General features: G+C 40.4%; 1 protein-coding gene across 1 annotated transcript in view; it reads right to left on the reverse strand.

Moving 5' to 3' along the window:
• MNAT1 (MNAT1 component of CDK activating kinase) overlaps positions 1-22,678 on the reverse strand; it is a 110,410-nt gene that overhangs the window by 64,475 nt on the left and 23,257 nt on the right. Inside the window, exons 3-7 of the mRNA XM_029964153.1 lie at positions 20,694-20,846; positions 18,956-19,029; positions 10,312-10,415; positions 6,040-6,180; positions 613-738 (exon numbers count right to left, since the gene is read on the reverse strand). Of these exons, the coding sequence (XP_029820013.1) occupies positions 613-738; positions 6,040-6,180; positions 10,312-10,415; positions 18,956-19,029; positions 20,694-20,846 (598 nt within the window). The remainder of the gene's footprint in view (positions 1-612; positions 739-6,039; positions 6,181-10,311; positions 10,416-18,955; positions 19,030-20,693; positions 20,847-22,678) is intronic.

Genomic DNA, 22,678 nt, shown 5'->3' on the forward strand with positions numbered 1-22,678 from the left:
AAAAGATCAGTAACTCATGCTCCCACCTCCAACTTTACATTTACACACAGAGGCTGACATGTATGTGCACCAAGTGGTGGTACAGAACAGGAATGCTGACAGTACTTCAGCTGCCACCAGAGTAGTGACACATTTGCAAGAGTATTTGTTGCTTTCTAGAGCCAAATAACAATGAAAATAATGTCCTTAACCTTGGCATAATTATCTAGATTGTCACTTTCATACTCACAGATTGCTCCAGTGCTTAAGTAAATCTGAAAAGAGTGAAGCCTATTCTTGAACTTCCAAAATTTCAACTTCCAGAATTGGTACAGAAACAAGAAAAATCATTCAAAGACACCACGATTTTGCAGGGAGAGAGGTATGGCTTGTTTTTTGACAACTATGTAATGAAAATGTTTCAGATATTTGTGATGAGTGGGTCGTCTCAGTATTCCAACTAGTGGAACAATGAAATTCTTCGATTAATTCCTAATTACTTAGTTAATTGGAAGAGGATAGGGTATTTATTTAACATAATATGCAACTCAGGTTTAAATAACCTCTGAATTTCTTATGAGGAAACCCTTGGCCTTTTGAAAGGCATTAAAAGAAGAAACAAGCAAGTCTTACCATTTTGATGCCAGTGGAAAACGTGACTGGTTTGACAGGTTTGGGTTTTTCCAGTTGCATTTCTAGCTGAGTAGATCTGTCCTTATGCTGAGCTAAAAGCAGTGAAGCAGGAAGATCAGAGCTCTCCTGTAAACGTACGAGGAACAAATTTGAATGCTAAACCAAAACAAATATTAATCAACACTACATAATCTTCAAAACTGCAAGCTGTGTCTGCAAGGCCATCACTAGGAGAGCAGGGTAATGCCAAGAATCCTTTAAGAAACAGTTTGCAGAAAAAGATCATTTTCAGTAATAAGAAAAAGCTGCAGCAACCCCATAAATCAGAGCAACCTGCAAACAACCATTTTTATAGAATCCACATTAAAGACAATATAACAGGCTCCTTATTCCAAGTGGCCAATGCAACTATATTTATTAAAATAAAAAAAAAAAATTAGAACTTAATCAGAGAAGGAATAATACCAAGTAGTATAACTTGGATCAGATGTTTATCTAAGACACATTCTTTCTACCAATGAACTCAGACCAGTTTGAAATTGTTTCCCATTAGATTTCACCTGAGGCCGTTTGGAAATGATCCTTGCTCTGCTCTGCACAATGGCACTATTGTAAGTGCAACCAACAGCATATTTATTTTCTCCTTCAGCAACTTATTTTTAGGGAAGCCAGCCAATTTTTTTTTTTTAAAAAATATATATAAAGTAGTAAAATGAATAGTTAAGCAAATGAACTACTTAAACTCTCAGGACAAAATGATTATTAACATACATATATGTAACTGCATTCCTGAGAGGGTCAGGAAATTATTGGCTAAGTAATTTTCTAAGAGGCTAATGCAACTATCCACACACACAGAGAAATCCTTGAGAATTCCTGGCTAGAACTGCCATAAAGTTGAGAGCAGGGAAGAAGTTCAGATGGATTCTTCCTGAACTGCTCTAGTGCAGTATTTTATTCCTAAGGCCCTCAAATATCACATACACTTCTGTTTCAAAAACCAAGTAAACACTGAACTATGAAACCATATTTGTTACTCACAAAACTTCATTAACTGGACTGTGATTTTTTTTTTACTTAGTTCAAGGCAAGAAGTTGGATGTTTTTAATGCCATGACATGTTTTGCTGTTTTCATGGTATCCAAGAAAAATCTTCTGAAGTGATCACGAAGAACAGTCACATTATACACTGACTTTTCGCATCACTTACCGGTCCTTTTTCCTCTCTATTTTTTGTTACACTCCCTTTATCTAACAAGCAGATTGCAAGTTAAAAGTAGAAAAACCTCACACGGCAAAATCTGCTCCAGAATTACAAATAGAACAACTAACACACATGATCCTACTCACATTTCTGTGATTAACTGGGAGGAGGAGAGGGCAGATGCTAAAAACCTAAACTGCAGTAAGTGACAGCAAGAGACATCTAATTTCTATAGAACTTGAAGAAAACTTGGACCACAAATGCAACAGTTTACAGTCTGCTTCTTCCAAGAGTTGTACATCTCTAAACACCACACAGCAGCATATGCTGCCAGCTGCCAGAGGTTAAGGATGCTGAATTCTTTTAATCATCAGATCTAACATGTTGGGGGAGAAGGGAAGAGTGGGAAGAGATCTCTGGTTCATTTTGTCCTCTCGTATTCCTCAAACACTCACTGCATTTCTAACAAAATAAGTCAAGGAAGCCAATTTCGCACCAGCTTCTCAAGAGTTCTCACAATGCCCAGTAACCAGATTACACAACTGTGGGAAACCCACACCGTGCCAGCAAGGCACCACATCCTGATTGTTTGTCCTTCTGAGTGCACACAGAGCCCTTCTGTTAACTATTAACACACGTGAAAGTTCCAATGCTGTGAGCGTTTACCCACAGCAGCAATTTTCTGTATGGGAAAACAAACTGCTGGTTGTAGGCAACAACGGCTGAAAGATCGGTCTCAAAACCCACAAGGTTCTGGTAAAAGTGTGGATATGATGTCTTTAAGGCACCTTGCTCTTTGCTTGGCTCCAAGCTATGCCACAGCCCAGGGAAAACCTGCCTCTGCCATGTGCTGCAATCTCATTTTGCTCGTGGCTGGGAAGTGTCCTCTTGAAGAAGAGAGTGCAAGTCCCACAACACACAAGACATCTAAGAGCAGATGGAGAATCCTCTCTATATATGTGAGAGTGTTTATACAGCAAATAAAGAAAATGCCTTCAATCTTCCAATAACATATAAAATGCATTTGAGACTACAAGTCTAAATTACGACAAGGAGCTGTGCTTTTAAAGTGAGAGGTTTTATTGTAAAAGACGTCACTTAAAGTGAAGATACTACAGCATCTAATTTAGTACTGGAGAGCAAAACAAGTACAGGACCAAACTGCTCTTCCAGTGGCCTGCAAAACTTGAGCCTCCACAATGCCTTGGTCACCTCTCCACCAAGTGACACCAGCTTTCCCCTCCCTGTTCCCAGCCAAGGATGGGTTCATGGAGCCTTGGCCCCAGGTCCAGTCCTTTCTGCAAGAGCTGCTGCACTCCCCAGGCTGACCAAAAACCAGAGCCTGCTGCACAACACTTTAAATGCCAAACATTTCTATGCCTTTTTCCCTGCCTCTGGACTACCTAAATTACAGGCTCTTTGAAAGTGGCACAACATTCTCAAGCACTTTTGCAAACAACTGAGACCTTTACTCCATACAAAACCACCACAAATAACACATATGGACCACCAAGATGATTAGAGGGAAGGAGCACCTCTCCTATGAGAAAAGGCTGAGAGAATGGGGATAGTTCAGCCTGGAAAAGAGAAGGCTTTGTGGTGACCTAATTGCAGCCTTACAGTACCTGAAGGGAGCCTACAAGAAAGATGAAGACTATTTACAAGGGCCCAGAGTGACAAGACAGGGGAAATGGCTTTAAACTGAGAGAAAGTAGGTTTAGATTAGATATTGGAATAAATTCTTTACTGTGAGGGTGGTAAAACACTGGCACAGGTTGCCCAGAGAAGCTGTGGATGCCCCATCCCTGGAAGTGTTCAAGGCCAGGTTGGATGGAGCTCTGAGCAATCTGGGATAGTGGAATGTTCCCTGCCCATGGCAGGGGGGGTTGGAATGAGATGGTCTTTAAGGACCCTTCCAATACAAGCATTTCTATGATTCTATGAGATTCACAGCTTCTTAGGATTTCAGCACCAAAGGAAGAAGAGGAAAGACCCAGTATCTCAACCTGCACCACACACAAAAAATTTGTCTTAAATTTTCTCTTGCCGTCCAGTGGCAAGGACAATCCCGGAAAAAAATTCCCAAGACCCAAGAGATCTGGGCTGTAGGTTGCCCAGACCAGGTGATCTATCCAAAAGAGAAGATTCAAAACCAACAGGTGAAATGCCAACTTCCCACCTTCCTCTGCACTCACAATCCTGTTCAGTCAGTGCTTTTGCCACTGGTATCTCTGTAGCCAGAAATTAATCTTTGTTGGTTTAGCAAAGAACCAGCGACCTTAGATACAAGATTATTTTTTTACACCTGATTCTTTACACTATTAATGCTTATGCTTGGCTTTTGCTGCATTTCTTAATTAAGTTTTACTCATGATCAGCTTCATTTTCAGATTTGCAGCACAGCATTAGAAGGACTTCAGAGACCATAGGAAATGTTTATTTGTTTAACAACCACTGGTTTTCCAGAGACTTTATAAGTCATTATACAAACACTTCAGTGCTGGTTTTATAAAGCTTTAGTATTACAAAACAAGTTTTGGCTCAAATCTAAGTTGACAGTGCCCCTTCAGAAACAGACACACAACTTGAAACTGCTCAGTTTCCTTTCTCAGCCTTTAAAAATCACCTTTATGTTGTTTTTAGAATATTAAGATATGTTTTAATAGCAATACATATGCAATCACAGTTAAAACTACCTATTTTAGTCATGTTTTAAGGATTATTTATAACCATTCTTTCTGAAAGCCATCTGGTGAAGGTTTCCAGTAAAACCTACTACTGTGTTAAAAAAAATAATAATAAAATAACCAAACACACATCACCACTGGTCTCTAGTTAGTTAAGAGTGTGTTTTAGAACAGGATTTAAGTAAGTCAGAAACCAGTTCAGAACCACATTCTGAGAAATTAAATTCAAATTCATAGTGGAGTTTTTATTAATTGATCCACTATTCCTAATTGCGTGAACTGTAAGCCCATTTACCTTTAAAGTGAAAATAGATTGCTGGATGCAAAGTTACAGACTTTGGGAATTTTCAAAGAACCTTTCTGCTCATCTCTGGTTTTGTCTAACAAAAATGAAACACCAGCTCCTTTCAGGAAAACCAATGACAGGTTGCCAGAACCCCTGGCTTGGAAAAAGGCAACTCTTCAAGAGGCCCTAAAACTTCTAAATTACAGTTCTATCCTCTCTCCTCATGTCACTGCCTTCTGCACTGGCTCAGAGAGGAACTCTTGTTTTTTCAGGAAAAGTAGAAAAGCATCTGTATCTTCAGTATAAACTGAGAATACAAAGCAGGAATTAACACTTTATTAGTGTGAGATGCATTGAAACAAGACAGAAATTCTGATTTATCTGATTTAAACATACCAAACAGCTTTAAACCACACTGAGTAGCTGAACACGTGTGTGTATGGATACATACTTCTTTTTTCTGCATTCCTTCAAGGAAATGTGTTACTACACACAGAGACTGTCCTCACAGGTGTTAGAGGACATGATTCTCTATGTGTGCACACATACTTGCACTGAAAATACTGCTTAAATAACACATTATTGAGCTTCTCTATGGTCACACTTCATTGCATTTTAGATGTAGAATCAGTAGTATTAACAGAGTTTAGTATTACAGAGTACTAACAGAGTTTCCAGGAGTAGCTTGAGTTTTTCTCCATTTGTCTGTACACCCCTCAAATGAACTCAAGCTTCGTTCACTTCAAAAGGAGCAACTCATACATGAGAAGCTGGAGTAAGAGAACACGACACACTCAAGGCAAGAATCTTTTCCTCTTAGTAGTTTTTGAATACGAAGAGACCACTTATCATTTAGGTGCCCTGACCCATAAAGGGCTGACCAATGCTCAAATAACTCCTGAGGTTACTGCCCTCTGCTCTCCATCTCCATTGCAGAGGTGGCTGAGCTCATAAAGTAGTTCCTAATGACCATTTTGCTTCAACACACCAGACTATCAACCAGTATTCAGAACTGCTTAACAAGTCAACAGTGGGAGAGTCCAACTGAGCTTACAAATCCCAGATGCATTGTTCATCCAGCCCTTAGCTTAACAAAACCAGAGTTGTTTCCAACACTGAAATGAATAACACAAAACATGTAAGACAGAGAAACAGAGGCAGTTGGTTAACGGTGGGGAATTAACACGTGATAGAGATGAATGTCAATGTACTGCTACTGAGCATCCAAAGCCTCTGGTTTTGTTACTCACCAGATCATCCAGGAGTGCCTGTTTATTCTTCCTTTTTATCATCTGCTGTAGCTGTTCTTCCTTCTGTATGAACAGTCTCCTTTGTTCGCTTTCCTGTCGCTCTACCTCCAGAGCCTCCTCCAGCTCTTCCTGCTCCCGTGTCTGAAAGGGAAATCAGAAATGGGCTCACAGCAAGTCCAGAGTTCCATTGCCTGCCAAAGGACCCAGGGCAGGCCACACAAGAGGAAGGCAGCCAAATTGTACCTTTTAAAGTAAAATTTTAGGTAGAATTTTAAGATGATTACGGCTGATTATTCTACCTCCTCTTATTGTCCAGTGTGGAGTTAGATTTTTAACTTACTGCTCTCTGCAGTTTGGATCCAACTCTTTAAAAGTTAGAGAATGACAACGGCATTTCCTTATATCTTCACCCTAAAAAGAACCCTTCTGTATTCCCACACATCTTACAACCCAAGTGATATAAGTAGGGTGACCAAAAATATAATCCCACAATACTGTTCCTGATCGTCCCCTCCATCAGCTGCATCTTCTGTGCAAAGCACACTCTGTGCTTATCAGTGGTGCAGAAGAAAAATAAGAAATTACACATAGGTGAATATTAATAGAGAAGCCTGTAAGTTAAAACATTTAAGCATGAACTGTAAAAAATGTCACAGTCTCAGAAAACTAGGAATTTTTCCTATAACCTGGATTGCAGCCATGTGACATGAGACAAAACAAAAGATTATTGGTAAAAAATTACTAGTTTTTGTTACAGATCTGTTTCTTGACAAGTCTTTTTTTAACCTGTAAACTATTAAGTTATTTGTATTTGAAAATCACAGTGAAATTAAAAACCAGAAGAGGGCTTAGTGACAGGGGAAAACAAAAAGGATTTTATAAAGAAGAGGGAATCAAAAGAACATCAGTTTTGTTGCAAGAAGGTAAAAACATATAGGAAACATTTTCCAAAACTTCCCATCCAAAAAGACTAAAGCAAAGGGAGATGCAGTAAAAACACCAAGATAATTAAAATTTTATAAAACTTAAATGGACGATTTATTGATGGAACCAGTTTCAGGAAAAGATCATTGCAGCCAAGAGCTCAGTAAAGTTTGTTCCAATCATAAAGTTCTCTCATAAAGCACAGCAATCTGATATTGGCCACAATATGCTGAAAAACATCCCTTTACCAGGCAGATCAAGCCAAGGGTCCCAGCAAGGCCCAGTATCTCCTGGATGCAAGAGCTGACAGATCTCATCACCTGCCACCAAGCCAACAGGAGCTGCTTCCATTCCATTATGAGCAGTGACACTGGTAAAATGCTGGTCACCAACCAGTGACCATCTGGAACTGGGTTCTCTTTGCATTGAATGGAAGGAAAAAACCAAAGCAAGAAAATCCCCAAGTTGCAAACTGAGGTGGTTTCTGAGAATTAAGGGATTTAGTTTGTTCGGTCAAAAGAACTGAAGAGCTCAGGGATGTCTTTAAGACATTCCAAGGCTCTTCCACGTTTATGTTTAAAGACTGCCTGGGATTTGCACTGAAACAGAAGAAAACTTGTAGGGAAGTGGTGACAGACCCAGACTGAAGAATCAGCCCAGAAAAATTATGGTCAGAAATAAGTAAACTGATATACAAATCTAAACCAGACCACACTACAGGAAAATGGAAGAATTATCACATGTCAGATCAAATTCTTTCTGAAAGGAAGACCAAGCAGAACAGTAAAACAGAAGAGAGACAAGTTCAATAGGCAGCAAGGGTTGTGTCCAGCCTAAAGATAATCTAAACACAGTCCTGATATCTGAAGAAAAAGGTGACAGTGAAGCCTGGAGTAAACTCAAGAAGACAAGTGGAAGAAGTAAATAAAAAGTGTAATAATGTTCCATCACATTCAGGAAAGGACAATCAAGAAAACATGCACATTCACATCACAGAACTTAGACAAAACTATTTAAAGACTGCACAAAGCAGCAAGTGAAATTAAATATCTAGTCACAAAGTAGGAAGTAACAGGTTACCCTGTGACTGGAGAACTGCAGGTATTTAAGGAAGAAGGCATGTTTGGGAAAGCTGTAGTTCATTCCAAGTGCAAGGTTTTTTAAAAATAACTAGTGCACGTAAATATCTCTATATAAAAATCAATTTATAATGACAAGAACTTAGATAGTTCTTCCCATTTTTCTTTTCCTAACCTGTCTACTTAAAGTTTTTCCTTGCATGGTCCTGCATCAAACTTACATATCTAATAGATGGGTTAGTACAAAAGTAGCAAAGTCATTAGGAACTGGCTACAAAGATGACAAATATGGCCTGTACTGACAGGAGAACAAACAGTTATTCAAATCCTGAGGTGACTTATTCAGTAACTTAATATTTTGGTTTGCAAGAATGACAAGCTCAAGAAGACAAAAGTAGCAGAAGTGAAATCAAAATAACTTAAAAGGCCACAGATTTGGGGACATTAATTTGCGAGTTAGAAACCGAAGAGGATGCACTGCTTGACAACTACTGACTGTGAACCTTCCTCATGACAGTGCTACAAGAGCACAGTTTTAGGATCATGTCAATGTATTTCCAACAGAGGTGGAAAACAGGTGTTTCTTTACAAGAGGCATTAAGATCTCAGCTGCAATACTGCATTCAACTCTGGTCCCTTCTGCTTACCAAACACAAATTCAAACTGGAACAGGCAAAGGGTAATAAAAATACCATGAGAGACAGAAAATACCTATATTCCTCAGAAGCAAGCTATTACAATGGATAGAAAAATTTACATCAGTCCAATAATGAAGGGACAATGACTGGCCAGGAGAGGTTTAGGAAAAAAATATTTGGACACCTTTTACCAGGTATGGAGCTAAGACATTCCAAAACCTGCCAAGAGCTAGAGAGGGAAAGCAACCCTTCAGCTTTTGGGAGAGGGTTAAATTTATGGGCAACATCATGCAGTTTTTGTAATAGCTGCTGTGTCAAGTCTATTATTATATCTCGATTGTCGAAAAAGAAATGCTGAATGTTTCAAACGATGAAAAAGAAATAAAAGAGAAATGTCTCCAGATCTCCAGTGAGTCTGGATTCACACAGGCTTGCCCAGCTGCCACCAGCCAGCCTCCAGCACAGCAGGACTGCATGGTACAGAACACAGGAGGCCCTGGGGGGCTTGGTGGGCACAGGGTGTTATGGTGCTGCTTGACAGGGTCACACAGCTCCTGCAGGGGCTGTCTGAGAGTCACCTCCACGAGGGGAAGGTGGGCTGCAGGCAAAGCACACTGCTAACAGAGTGACCCTCGAGGCTGCAGCTACATTGTAAAATAAGATGTGAAGCCAAAGCTTTGGCAGGTCTCTTCAAGCTCTGAAGCATAGGATATTGCACAGTGTCAGAGACAGGATAACAGATCAGAGATGGACCCCTAGGGAAATTTCCTTGCCTTTAAAAGGAAGAGGTTCAAACAAACATTTTTCAGATTCCAATCTCCTCCTGTGAAATCCTAGAGCTAAAGAAATCACTCAGAGTTTTGCCACAGACTTCAGGGGAGTGAGGATTTCACCCCTACTGATTTGAAAGCAAATCCTTAGTGCAACTGTAATACAAACACAGAACCTTGTTATGTCACACTCTGGGCAGACATTTTTGCTTCAAGAACCGATAACAGTGTGTATTTTTATACTGAAAAAATATTTAGCAGATTAAACTTGTCTTACAGGAATAAATGCCTGCAAGTTTATTTTAAAGAGCCAAAAGATATCTGAGCCATATTTTAATGAATGAATCTTCAACGAACCATGTGTTTTGCATACAGATCATATATACAATATTCCTGACGTTACTGTTATCAGCTCTTGAACAAGAGTTCTAATGTTTGTTTCAACATCTTTCATTCTGAATTTTGCATAAACCAGACCTGTGCTTTCCCTCAGTTTTATAACCCTCTCCTGGGAGCTTCCTAATGTCTGCGTCTGGATTCCTTTTTTCCGTCGGATGAGAAAGGAACGATTGTCCCGGTACAGGAATGAACTTCATCTCTCCTGGATATTGTCCAACGACACTGCCAGCACACATGCAGTGGTGATGTATTAGACACAGGCTTTACTGCCTTTCCCTCCTTTCAAGCTCTTCCCAAAGTGAAGCATAACTACATTTCAGCTATCAAACTAAATATTGAAATAGAAGAGAAATCTGCATAGTGCTTTTAGTTTTGTTTTTAAGACACCACAGAAAGTACTTCACAAATCCTTTAATTCTTCAACTAATGAATAAAAATTGCAGAGGAGAAAAGTTAACTAACCAGTTTTAACTTATTCTTCTGAATGACTTCTTTGTTATCCTTTTGGTACAGCTCCATTTTCTTTTTGGTGTTCTCCAAGTCCACATTGTTGGTCAAGTTAAACACTACATAAAGACAGAAAGCAAAAGTATTTAGGTCAGCATGCATGACTATGACAAAGAAATACTACTCTTATGTTCTCTATCCCTTCTAGCACCAGATATAAACATTGCAGTAGCAGAATTTACTTAAACGTGCTCGGTAAAGACAGACACAATCTGCTAAGTCACTGCAAACTTCAAGAGAAGCCAGCAGAGTTCCTTCAGGTTTACACATTTGTAGGAGAATAAAATCTGAGTCTTGCATCCTCTTTTGTGATACTGATCATGCTATTCAATAACATTGACCTTTTCAAGTAGCAGTTACAGCTAAGAACACAGTGATTCCTGTAAAATTAAATTACACCAAACACATACATATTAAGACAAAGTTAGAAATTAAGTCGTTCTATTTCATAAAATTATCTAATGCACAAAGATAGTCAGAGATTGTTTGAATTTTCAGGTATACACAAAAAATTCACATTGCTTGATAACTTAAAAGGCACCAATGTACAATTATCTTTCTTAGGAGGAATCTACAGATGCTTCCAGATTAATAGGTTAACTGACATTCTTTTGATGTCTCCCAATGGTGACAGAGTATATCTCATGTCATCATGAGCAAGGGGGGTTGGCCAGCAAGTTCCACAGTTTAGCACAACATTCCCAATTATCTACACATGGCACAGAAGATATCTCAAGAAATTGAACAGTGTCTATAATCTACAGCTTGAAAGATGCAGATGGTTTGGATGATTAGTAATTTGATACAATTCCTGAGCCTTTCACCTCTAGGTCACTGGTTCAGTTGAGGGTCAAGTGAATTCCAACTGAGAGCCGCTATCACTGGGAAGTTGCTTGGTGATCACCATCCAGAGTGGATGCTGGGCTCATGCCCATGGCCTTAGAGCTACTGAACACTCACAACACACAGCACTCAAAGCCTCCAAGAGCTTTGTCAAGAGCGGTAAAGAAATTTGCAGTGCTGTTGATAAATCCTTCACAAGCAAACAACCGCGTAGTGACTGCGCTCAGTCAGACCCTGAGCAAGGGAAGGAGGTTCTTGTGAACACACCAGCACAGGACTTGGAAGATTTTAGTCCAGTTCTCTCTTCCTAGGCTTTCAGGCAACCAGGGCCAAATGATCCCTGGGCACTTGCACCACTGCCAAGTCATTTGTACCAGTAAGGCTGCTAGAGAGGAACAGAAGGAAGCAGCATGAAGTCTGTTGTTACTCATCAGGATAGCTCACATCTCAGTTTGGGAAAGATTATATCCCTTCTTTCATCCTCTCCACAGCTAACATGGTAGAAATGTGCATTAGGAGGGTTCTAGGCAAACCAAACCATGAACAGCCTCGACTGGCAAACCAGCTGAGAGCAGCAAAGGAAACATCAAGAATTCAAAGCCAGGGAATAAATGGGGACAGGGGGGGAAAAGCAAGGAAATGCTCCAGTTGTAGGATACAGCTCAGTTCTACAAACCCAGCTGTACAGCCAAAAGGGGTACTCCTGCTCCTAGGTGCCTCCTCCCAGGCACAGGCTTCACTCTTTCCCCTGCTCTGACTCCAGAACACCCCTGGATGCTTTGCAGTGTCAACAGAAACAAAGGGGTCAGGCAAGAGCCAAAGATGGTACCACAGAAGTAATAAAAGTGTACAGATGGGAATAGGAATATTCTCTTTCCAGAAGTATTGGAGCACCACATCATTTTACAGTTATCAAAAGTATTTCCATTTGCCCTAACAGCAACAAAAAGGACTCAGTAAGATACAGCTGAAGGAATTCCTAACCTTAAGCAAAAAAATCCCTAAAACACTGTATCTATTTCCCCCCTCTTTTCCAAATAATAAACAGTATCAAGAGGACTGACATTTCAATTCAGCCTGGCTCATAAATCAGCTAAACTCCCCCAACCTCACCCCAGCATCTTCACTTCAGAAGGAAGATCTGAGATGGAGGCTGAGTTTGTGGTTCAAGAATTTCAGAATCAACACCTGAGTTCAATTTTTGAACTTTGCTACTGTTCCAGATCACTAAGCCTCTATACTAGAGGTCTCCCACTGGCAAGAACCAGGAAAAGGAGAATAAAGCTTCCTTTCTCCTATATCTCACCTGCTGTATCTCCATACTATAGCTAAATGCAGCACTTATCTCTGTGGTCTTGATCTCATCTCAAGTGGAACCTCTGGGCACTGCCATAACCCAAACAAGCCATTCAAAGTCCAGCTCCTTGGTTTTTGGAAGCAAGTTACCCATTCCAAATGTTTGAGAGGCTTTTTTTATCTCCAAAAGGCATAACATTTTCCTATTTCATATCATGACAAACATACACTTTCAGGTTGTAGCAACCTCTCCTTAGTAAAACACATTACTTCAGTCTAAATTTTTTGTATTTTAATGGAGATTTGGCCTCCAAATTTCCAGCCTACAGTTCCCAACTGACAAGCACTTTTAATATTTGAGTATTAGGGCAGAGAAGAATTGTCATGTGAAAATGCTGGCACACAATCAGCCCAGGGCTCAGCAATGACAGCAGCTGCATGGGAATGTCAGCACTTCCTACAACTTAAATCCACACACCAGCTCTCTAAACTCTTCAATGACGACACAAGAAAGAAATAGCATATGAGACATGCTGTGCTAGCAGGATGCCCAGATGCCACCTTCAGGTGCAAGAGGAGGAGCAAGATGAGATGTCAAATTGCCTTTAGGCTCCTGAACATCTTGAGTATTTCTCTAAAAATAAGTCCAGCAATAAGTTGATGATCCCTGTTTTGCAACTATTGCTGCTTGAAACATTCAGGCTTTGGTTTTTTACCCCTTTCTCAGTTATCTTTAATAGGTTCAACCAGTCACAATTCGGTCTGTAAAACCAAAAGCTTAAGACTTAAAACTCATACAAGGAGAGCAGGTAAGTTTTAAACATGTGCAAATGCCTACTTACAAAAGTGAGTGCATTTTCCAGTATTTATTGAGTATTTTGGTACCTGATAGGAAGTAACATTTCCATGTAAGGAATCTATTTCTTCATCAATGTTTGAGAAATCTTCAGCAGCCAACTGTACAGTCACCTTAAAAGCCCATTGCTCTGCTCACAGCAAGGTGAAAGACTTTATTTCCCCTTCTGTTTTTCTGCTGTGGTTGGAACCAAACCACAGATACAACTCTCCCAACAGTCAGATCTGCTCATACCCTCTCTGCTCAGTCCATCTGATTCTGCTCTGTCACTCAAGGATATTGTAGGACATCAGCAATCAGAAAGATTCAAACTTCCAGCATCCTCAAAAGGCCAGAGAAGATTTGTCCCAGTGAACATTGATGTACAGCGACTGATGAGGAACATTATCTTGGTCCTAAGCATCTGCTCCTCAACACTAGCTTGCCCACATTTCAAGAGTGAAAATACTGAAGAGGTACATTTTGTTGAAACAGTTGTAAAAAAGAGTGTAAAAAACCAATTTTTGAAACAGTGTAAAAAAGTGTAAAAAAAAAGAGTAGAACAGTGAAAAGTGTAGCAGTGTAACCTGGATGTCTCTGCATCAACATCAGTGTCAACAGCTGCCCTTTAATACAGGACAAAAGCATCTTCCCTCCTACAACAAGTACTCAGCAGCAAAGCAAACTCTGCCCTTTGACACTGCGTGGTTACCAGAGGCCAACCAGCCACCAAAACATCTTTCAACATATTTTCTAATAAATTTTTCATGAGCTTCAAACGTCTTTTCATCAATATTCACAGAATACAAGTTCTTGCCATTGTACCCTTGCAATTACAGCTGACAAGTCTATTTTGCAAGGGGCACTAGGCTACAAGAAAATAATTAAGAGATTATTTCTTTCTTTCTCTTGTCACCTCTTCCCTCAACGAGTTCCTTGACATCTAAAAACCAACAAATATCAAACCAAAGAACACAGTTGGTAATACTTGACATCTTACCTTTTAAATAGCTAGGACTAAGCAGCACTTTTTTATTTGGTCTGCTTTGAGTTTTGCCAGAAACTTATTTTAAATATAATTCTTCCCTTTTTCAAAAGCCCAACAACAACAACAACAACAACACAAAAAAAAAATATAAAACTAGAAGAACCAGAAGGGGTTAAAAATCCCTAACTCGTAAGCCACACCTACCCTGAAAAAATATTGGTGTAGATCTGAATATGAGTGGCAAAGCAGATGGCTGGTTTGAAAAGGTTTCAAAGAGAAGACAGACTTATTTTTGTCCATGTTGAAATATAGCATAAGCCGATATAAGAGGCCTGAAACCCTTCAGGGAAAAGAAACAGAAGGTGTTTTGTATGCAACAATTATTTATCTACTTATCCATCTCACATTGGTTGGTTTATAAAATGACTTGCCTTGAGACATCTGTTGAAGTGTAACAGGAAGACTATTGTGTTTTTCTGAAACATTTCATTCTATTTAGGTAAAACTCCCAACTTCTGAAATTCAGCCTCTACAGAGAGACTTTCACTGCTTTTCAAAATAACAACATTCATTATGGAATTCTACAATAAATGGAAAAATATTTTCCTAGCTATAAAAAAAGAAAATGAGAAACATTTTAATTATATGGCACAATCATTTGTCCAGAGACGTAGCAGTATGAATGAATATGACTCCACTGCAGGACTCTAAGTCCATCAAAATCTCCATTTTAATCTCAGACTAAACATTATTAGCATTAGTTTGATATAAACAATATTCCTCCCATCCCACTCCAAAAAACTCCTTAATAATCAGCTTCATAAAACCCCAGCTAGAGGCTGGGAATGGTAGAAGAGCAACTGCTTTGGGCAGAGGAAGACACAACCACACAGCCACACCCTCAGTCTGCCCAAGGAGTCCCAGGCTACTTTGGCACCTTCTCTTGGTGCTTTTGATGCCTGGTCCCTGTACTTTCAAGAGGGGTAGGAGAGGGGTGAGGTGGAAAACAGATGAAATAGATCATAACAGGTCCCTTCCAAACCACCAGTTCTGTGATTATAACAAAATAATTATCAAAAACAAAAGAAAACCCACAGATAAGCCAGAAAAGTCTAGTTAGGTATTAATAATTATTTCTGTTCATCCTCAGTTGTCTTTTACTAGGTCAATAATTTTCCAGAAAATTACCTTAGCATAGTCATAAATGATTGAATTCACTCAGCCCCATCAGTCTAAGAGAGACCATTTTGTCTGGAGCAGTGTGAAATCTTTGCTCAGACGAAATGACTGAAATGGTTCTTTGATAAAGCCACCCAGTTTCCAGTTGGGAAATTGCCTCTGTCAGGACCAGCAACACCATCCTCGAGAACACACACACACACAGAAGGAAAAAAACAAACCACAAAACAATAAACAACACAACCCACAAGTGATCACAGATACCAAAACCCTTCCTATCCGAGGATCACTCGGGAGATAAATGTTCTGAGTAAGACAAGTCTCGAGGCAGCCGGTATTGCACAAAGTCTTGGGGGAGTAAGGAGATACAGGAATCCGAAGGGCACAAATGCAGCAGCCTCCTTCCAAGCTGAACTTACTGAATGTTTTTAAAAAGCAATAATTACTGCTAACAATTGTGTTGTGGGAATGCCTGCGGGCCTCACTCAGGTACCAGGAGAAGGGTGCCAGGCACATGCTGGGAGGCAGGTCCTGCTGGGAGAGCTTACACACAGGGTTTAAAAAAAACTGGGCACAGATATACTCTGGGGAAGAAGAAAACCTTTGGGGAAAGAAGAAAACCTTATAGAAATAACAAGCAAAGTTTGCATTACGTCCAGAAACTGCAACTTGTAGCATTACTCTAAGGTTTAACTTTGTCACTCTCATCATATGGGCACAGACCTGACTCATTCAGATGGATGTTGTCCACACCTTTCCCAAAGGCAGGTTTTAACCCTTTCACTTTATTTTTATTCCTAGTGTTAATGACAACAAACTGTGTTTACAGTGTTCTCAAATTGTCCAACTGATTTTTCTTCTGGCGAAAACTTGCTTTAAAATGTGGTTTTTATTTAAAGCCTTGTAACAACACATTTTAGCCCAAAGCATTATTTAGTGGCTACATTCTAAACCACTTCAAAAATGTGTTTTTTATAACAGAAATCTTAAAAGGTGACTACCCCAATGTTTGTTTGACCTTCCCACACACACGCTTCTGCTGTACCACCCAACTTTTCTATTTAAATAGGAAAAGTCTGTAAGTATAACACGGCTGATAAAAAAGGGGGAAAATGTGTTTCCAGTGAGGTCGTGTATCACATCAATGGAATAAGACAGTGCAATTGCTGCAAATATTTGGAAAAACTATCTGAATTGTGCCAGGGTCATATGAAGGTTACAAGTGATGCTTACACCTTGCCTCTGCTAAGCAATTATTTTATTTGAACTCCCACAACAACTCAAGAAACAAAACTTCCCAGCAAAGAGAAAACAAGGTAAAGCCACACTTTGACCCTCCCGCAGAAAAACTGAAAGTTTGGGGCAGGGGGAGAGAGGGGAAATCCAGTTCTCTGCCTCCCTACATTCCCAACCTGGCAGCTTGAACAACCACCACCAGCTACTCTCAACCTGCTGTACGTTGGCTCCACGAGGCAAAACTGCCCTGCACAACCAAATCCTTTCCTTCCCTTCTTGCAGCCCAGTCTTTCATGTGCACAAACCAGCAGGGAATTCACTCACACACAAAAATGAAATAACTACTCTCTGCAGTATAATGTGAAGTGACCATACAGAGTCAAAGATACCCCCTTAACACATTATTCAGTCATGCCATTTTCCACATGCATTGGAAGAATCCACCAGACAACTTCTAGGTGCAGAAATCTGCCCAGGAGCACAGCAGGGAAGGGCTTGGGGAGAGCAATATGTGTGCAGTGGGCTTTGTCACCAGGGAGAGAGAACAGGGCTTGAACTCTTGCCTAAAGTAGTGTTGTTGAGTCAAACCTGTCCTCTGGGATCTGTTTGGAGTTAGTAGATCACAAATGAACCCTTTGAAAGTGAAAACTAAGAGCCTTCTGACTGCACCCCTTTTTTCCTCTCATCACCCTGGCTGCTACATGAAGGAACTAAGAGGTAATCAGACTTCCTATTCCTTCAGTATTTTAGGTGTCCCTCTCAGGCAACTAACTCCAATTCCTAATGACTCTATCAAGCTTCTTCATTATGCATTTGCAGGGCCAACACAGTTATTGGCAAACTCACTCTTTTTCACAAGGTTACCAAGACCAGCTGGATTCCTGCTGCTTCTAAACCAAGTTCCCAGTGCAGACTTTGGAACCATTTGAAATGTAACCACCTAATCCCAAGAGCTGAAGAGTCATAACGTCCTGCACAAATTCATGAGATTCAGGCAATTTCAGGCAAGACTTCAAATCCCTTGCTGCAGATGCTGAAAACTGCAACAGCAGTAAGTGGGGCAACTGCATTTAATGCTACATAAATAAGAAGCTCTTTTCCCTTCCATAAGCACACAGATTCTTCCAGGATCCTCTGGCCAAGATGCAACCATTCTTTCTGCTCATTCCCTCCTTCCCCCATACCATTCAAAAAAATATACAAACAGAACTACACCCACATCATCTCCTCCAGATATTTGGACCCGTGTGAGTGTGGCTGGTGTTTCCCAGCCACACGATTTGGCTCTCCAGCCTCGGCCTTCTGATGCCAACAAAAACACGATACATTACTCACGGCAGTAAGTGTATTGGATACATTTCTACAAAACACCACAGTGCAAAGAGGAGCAAGGGCTCCTTTGAGAAACTGAAGGGGAGTGGCATCTCCATGTTTTCCTTCAAATCACATTCGCTGCCTTTCCTGTATGCTCTAAGTCACCTCTTCTTCCTCCAGGTCAAAAAAAAAAGAAAAGCCTCAGAAGCTCATAAAAATCAAGAAACAAACCATTTAGGAGTCACTCCTTTGAACACATCCTTGTTTTTCTAAGCAAAATCCATCAGTCCACCATAAATCACAAGTCACCCTAACTAAGAAGAAAATAAACTCTGTTGATAACATTGTCCCTTCCCCAAAGGGCAAAGTTCTGCTTCAGCTAATCCAAAGAGAAAGAAGCCAACGTCTGTTCCTAAACCTCCTCCTTCTGCACAGCAACATAAAATGCTACCACAGTGGTATGTAAGGTCATCAGCTTCAAAGCAGCTTCAACTACTGTACTTGCAGAAGCAGAAATGATGAAAGACACCATATGGCTTCTGTCATGGTAGATAAAGCTAATGGAAGCATATAATGAAAATTTCAATTTCTCCTCTCTTTGTTTAATCTTTGCCAGTGTAGCACTGACAGTACCCTGCAAGCCTTTCTTTTCCAGCTGTAAAGCACTGCTTCCTCTTTGGATTGTGTTCTTCCTCTGGCAGATAAAAAGTTTTACTCAACGATGCCCTACAGTTCAGCAAATATGATTAAAAGTGTGCAGAAAAAAGTAATTAGATAAAAATGTGATACTATGATAAATCCTATTACAGAAACTCAACTTAGACATTCTCATAGGCAGCTGAGTCAGAATAAAAAAGCCTATGGTCTCATGAGCACAGCACATCAAAAATGCAAGCATTAAGACTTACCAATTTCTTCTATTTCTTCCAGGAAATCATTATATTCATCTAAACTGGGAAAGTCTTCCTCTCTTTTATTGTATCTTTGAGAGAAGAGAAACAAGTATTTATACAACACACAAAGATGCAATTTCCATTCGACAAGGCTCTTGCTGCAAGCTGATTAAGTATTGATCTAGTTTTATCAACTATGTACTTTGTGGCTCCCAAACTGACCAACATACAGAGTCTTTCATGGGAGACAGAAGTGCTTGTTCCAAAGGAAAGGAGCCAGCCTGGAATAAATCAGTGCTATCTTTGCCTACTGTTTGCCAACTCCTTTTCCAGGGTTACAGGTAAACACGAGCACAGAGGCCAAGACAGAGTCATTCCCAGCCAACCTCTTAACAAAGGCAGAGACAACAGTAACACCCACAGGAAAAAAAAAGAGGGAAAAAAAAGCTTTTCTAGAAGTATCGGAACAGGGAGTTTGGCTTTGTGCCAACAACAGAAAGCACATGTCAGCAGCAAACTGAAAATGCTATGCAATTATCTCATTTCATATCAATAGACCATTCCAGGACTCATATTCACCTCTTCATAGCTGGAAAAAGTAAAAAGATGAAGAGACAGCTGGCTAGAACATTGACAGCCTCTGAAAGTCAAGATGTGCAGGTTTTCTTCCCAAGAAAATACAAAGCTGAGGTTCTGCCTGCTCCATGGACCACAACACCCAGGAGTATAAAAATCTAATCCCAAGCACTCAGGCAAAATTCCAATTTGGAGGCATTTTTCCTGCCTCCCAAAAAATGATCCAGTAAAACAAAGTGGGCCAAGCATTTTCCAATGTTTTCTCTTCTAACTAAACTTCATTCCATGTTTAGTCAACTCAGTTGACTTCGTTCCAGTTTGACTTCTGTTAACTTTAGCAGACTTTAAAATCCAACAGCAAAATTATTATTGCTTTCCACATCAGCATCTTGGTATTCAGCAACACAGTTTCTCCACATCATCATCATGATTTATTTAGTATTGTACTAAATCTCAAATAAAAGGCTGCCAAGCTTACAATTTACCTGCACTTTCGTTTTTGCACACACAACTCTCTCTGGGTTTGTTACATTTCACCAGACCCTCTTCTATCAAACACCAACCGGCTCCCTTATTTTCGTTATAAAATGCTGTTTCTTGGCCACAAGGAGGGAGATGCAATTTCAGACCTCATCTATCTCAATTCCAAGAGCTTTCAAATCTGCATGACAGGCTAGTAACACCAGGCTTGTAGGGAACCATTTCCATTAACAATTGCTGTGTGAAGTTTAAAAACAATGTGAACTCTATTTTGTCCATTTTGATTTTTAAGGGAACCAGCCTTCAACTCTGAGAACAGGTCCCCAGGGAACAAAACAATCAAGGTCCTGTTTCTTGCCCTACTCCCATGTTGACCCCCTCAAAGGGAAAGCAGCTGTACTCCTCAACATCTAATCATCTCCATTTAGGAGGCAAGTCTTTGCCAAAGGAGGCCACATAGAAACACTCGTTTTCTAATGCTAAGCAGGAATCCCTCAAGGCTTAACTGAGAATTAAGTCCTCAGTCGTTGCATAAAATCAGATTCTTTGAAATCCCTCCACGATAAATGGAGTCAAGTTTTATTGTTTGTCACTTTAAAAAAAAAAATCTCCTCTGTACTACTGGAAAAGTCGATTTCTTAAAATTGTGATCCATGAAACACTTCCACCTTCTGTTCTTTAAACTGGTGACACTCACATTTTCAGCACTTTCTTCCGAATTTCCACTTCCTTGTCGACAGCAGGATCCTCGAAGAGCTGCACCCTGAAGTTACTCTTCCTCAGGGGGGTGTCGCACTCGTGGCAGTTCCCAGCCCCTCTCACAAACAGCAGCTCCACGCAGCTCTCACACCTGCAGGGGAAAGGAAGGGGTGTGAGGGCAGACAGGTGTTCAACAGGGACTGACACACAGGACTGCCCCCCTTGTTTGCTGTTTGCACCCTACATCTCCCCCAGATTTCACCCCCAAGTGTGGCAGGAGGCCAGGGCTCTGCTCCGCCGCTGAACGGAAACAATCTCGGCAGCACAAACACATTTATTCTCCCTGCCCAAACAACTCGGTCCCTTTGCTGGGACCCAAAGTTAATCCAAACAACGACGGGGTCTGTGTTGAGGGGAAGTTTGTTTATTGACACCATCAAACCCATTTTGAACGGGCCATGCTGCAACATCCTCACTGGCTCTAAGCACCACCTTGCTGCACAAAAAGCCCTGATTATTTCCTGGTGTCACAGTGCAAGGGACAATTCAGTACAAGCACAGACACAAACCCTGCCCACAGCCTTCCAAGCATCTACCAGTCCTACCATAGAAGAACTGCTATAACAAACCTCAGCTAAACTCCAGCCAGGCAAAGCCAAAAGGACCAAAAAACCATTTCAGGCAGCAACCCAGCATTATGCAGCTTTCCTGTGCCTTCTGGTAATACTTTTAAAATTGCACATAAAATAAACTTTACGCAGAGGCTGTACAGAAGTAAAGCAAAAATACCTTTCTGCTTTTATTTCTTTTGTCTTAACGAAGATTTCCTATTTTAATGTGATGCCTGCTGACCAGTCAGTTGGCATTTAATAAAGGAAGAACAAACAACAAAAAGGCCAATTTTAAAAAAATTACTTGGGTAGTAATAGTGTGCAAATATCTAGCAGAGGACAACACCTGCTGCAGTCATTTCCTACTGCTGGGGAGGCAAAGGAGTGCCTATTTATAGCTTTGCTATACTGAAGCCAAAACAGTTGTACATTAAGGGCTAAGTTGTGTTGCACCTTCATAAACCCAGCACAAAAGCTAAACAAGTCAAGAGAAACAACACTGACACAGTTGCGAAGGATCTTAAACAAAACTTTCACTCTGCTGACCTACCCCCAGCTAAACTGGTTCCAGTCCTTGCAAAGGCAGAGCTGAGGAGAGCCAACCAGTTTTACCCAGCTTCTGTTTTCAAGATTAGAAAGTGCAAAACAAACACAATTGTATCTCAGAATCAAAAAAAAAAAGAGGATTTTTTTGTTGTTGTTGTTAACACAAGGAGAACTTTCATTTTCAGCTTTGAAATGCATCTTGCACAGCAGCTGCCAATGTTAAAGAGCAGACCTTGAATTTAGTTGGGCATTTTCCTGCTCCAGAATCCCTTTAGTTAGAAAATGAAGTGTATTTATAAACATGAGTTATCTGGGAAAGGAAAGATCAAACTTTTTTAGCACACTAGGCCTGAAATTCACACGTTTCTGGGACACAGGCTCAAGAAAATAATGAAAAATTAGTATAATGAATATAAAGAAAACAATTTAGGTTCCCACTACAGAAGAAGCACTACTAAAGCAGGCAAGGCAGGGAAAGGGTTTTCTCCTTCCTCCCCCAACCTGTCCATGCATGCAAGGGCCCAACATAAGGACAGTTTCACTGTCCCCTTCATTTTGGCAGCTCATGCTATTTATGTGTCTCTCTCAGTGCAGCAGCCACTGCACAGAAAACCCCTGTCTCTTCTTTCCTAAGTTATAGGAAAAGGAGTGTAAAGCTACAGACCTCAGCAGGTGCATCCAAGTGCAGGTGTCTGTATTGGTTTTTTGTCAAGGTATTGCCTAAGGACCAACAGAACAGGGGCTCCATGTGCAGGATATTATACACTGACAGTAGCACCTGAAATTACTTCACTCCCCCCTTCTCTAAATCAATATTTCAAGTTTA

The sequence above is a fragment of the Manacus vitellinus genome, unplaced genomic scaffold, assembly GCF_001715985.3.
Source record: "Manacus vitellinus isolate BGI_N305 unplaced genomic scaffold, ASM171598v3 scaffold_6_pilon, whole genome shotgun sequence".
In the NCBI taxonomy this organism is placed as follows: Eukaryota; Metazoa; Chordata; class Aves; order Passeriformes; family Pipridae; genus Manacus; species Manacus vitellinus.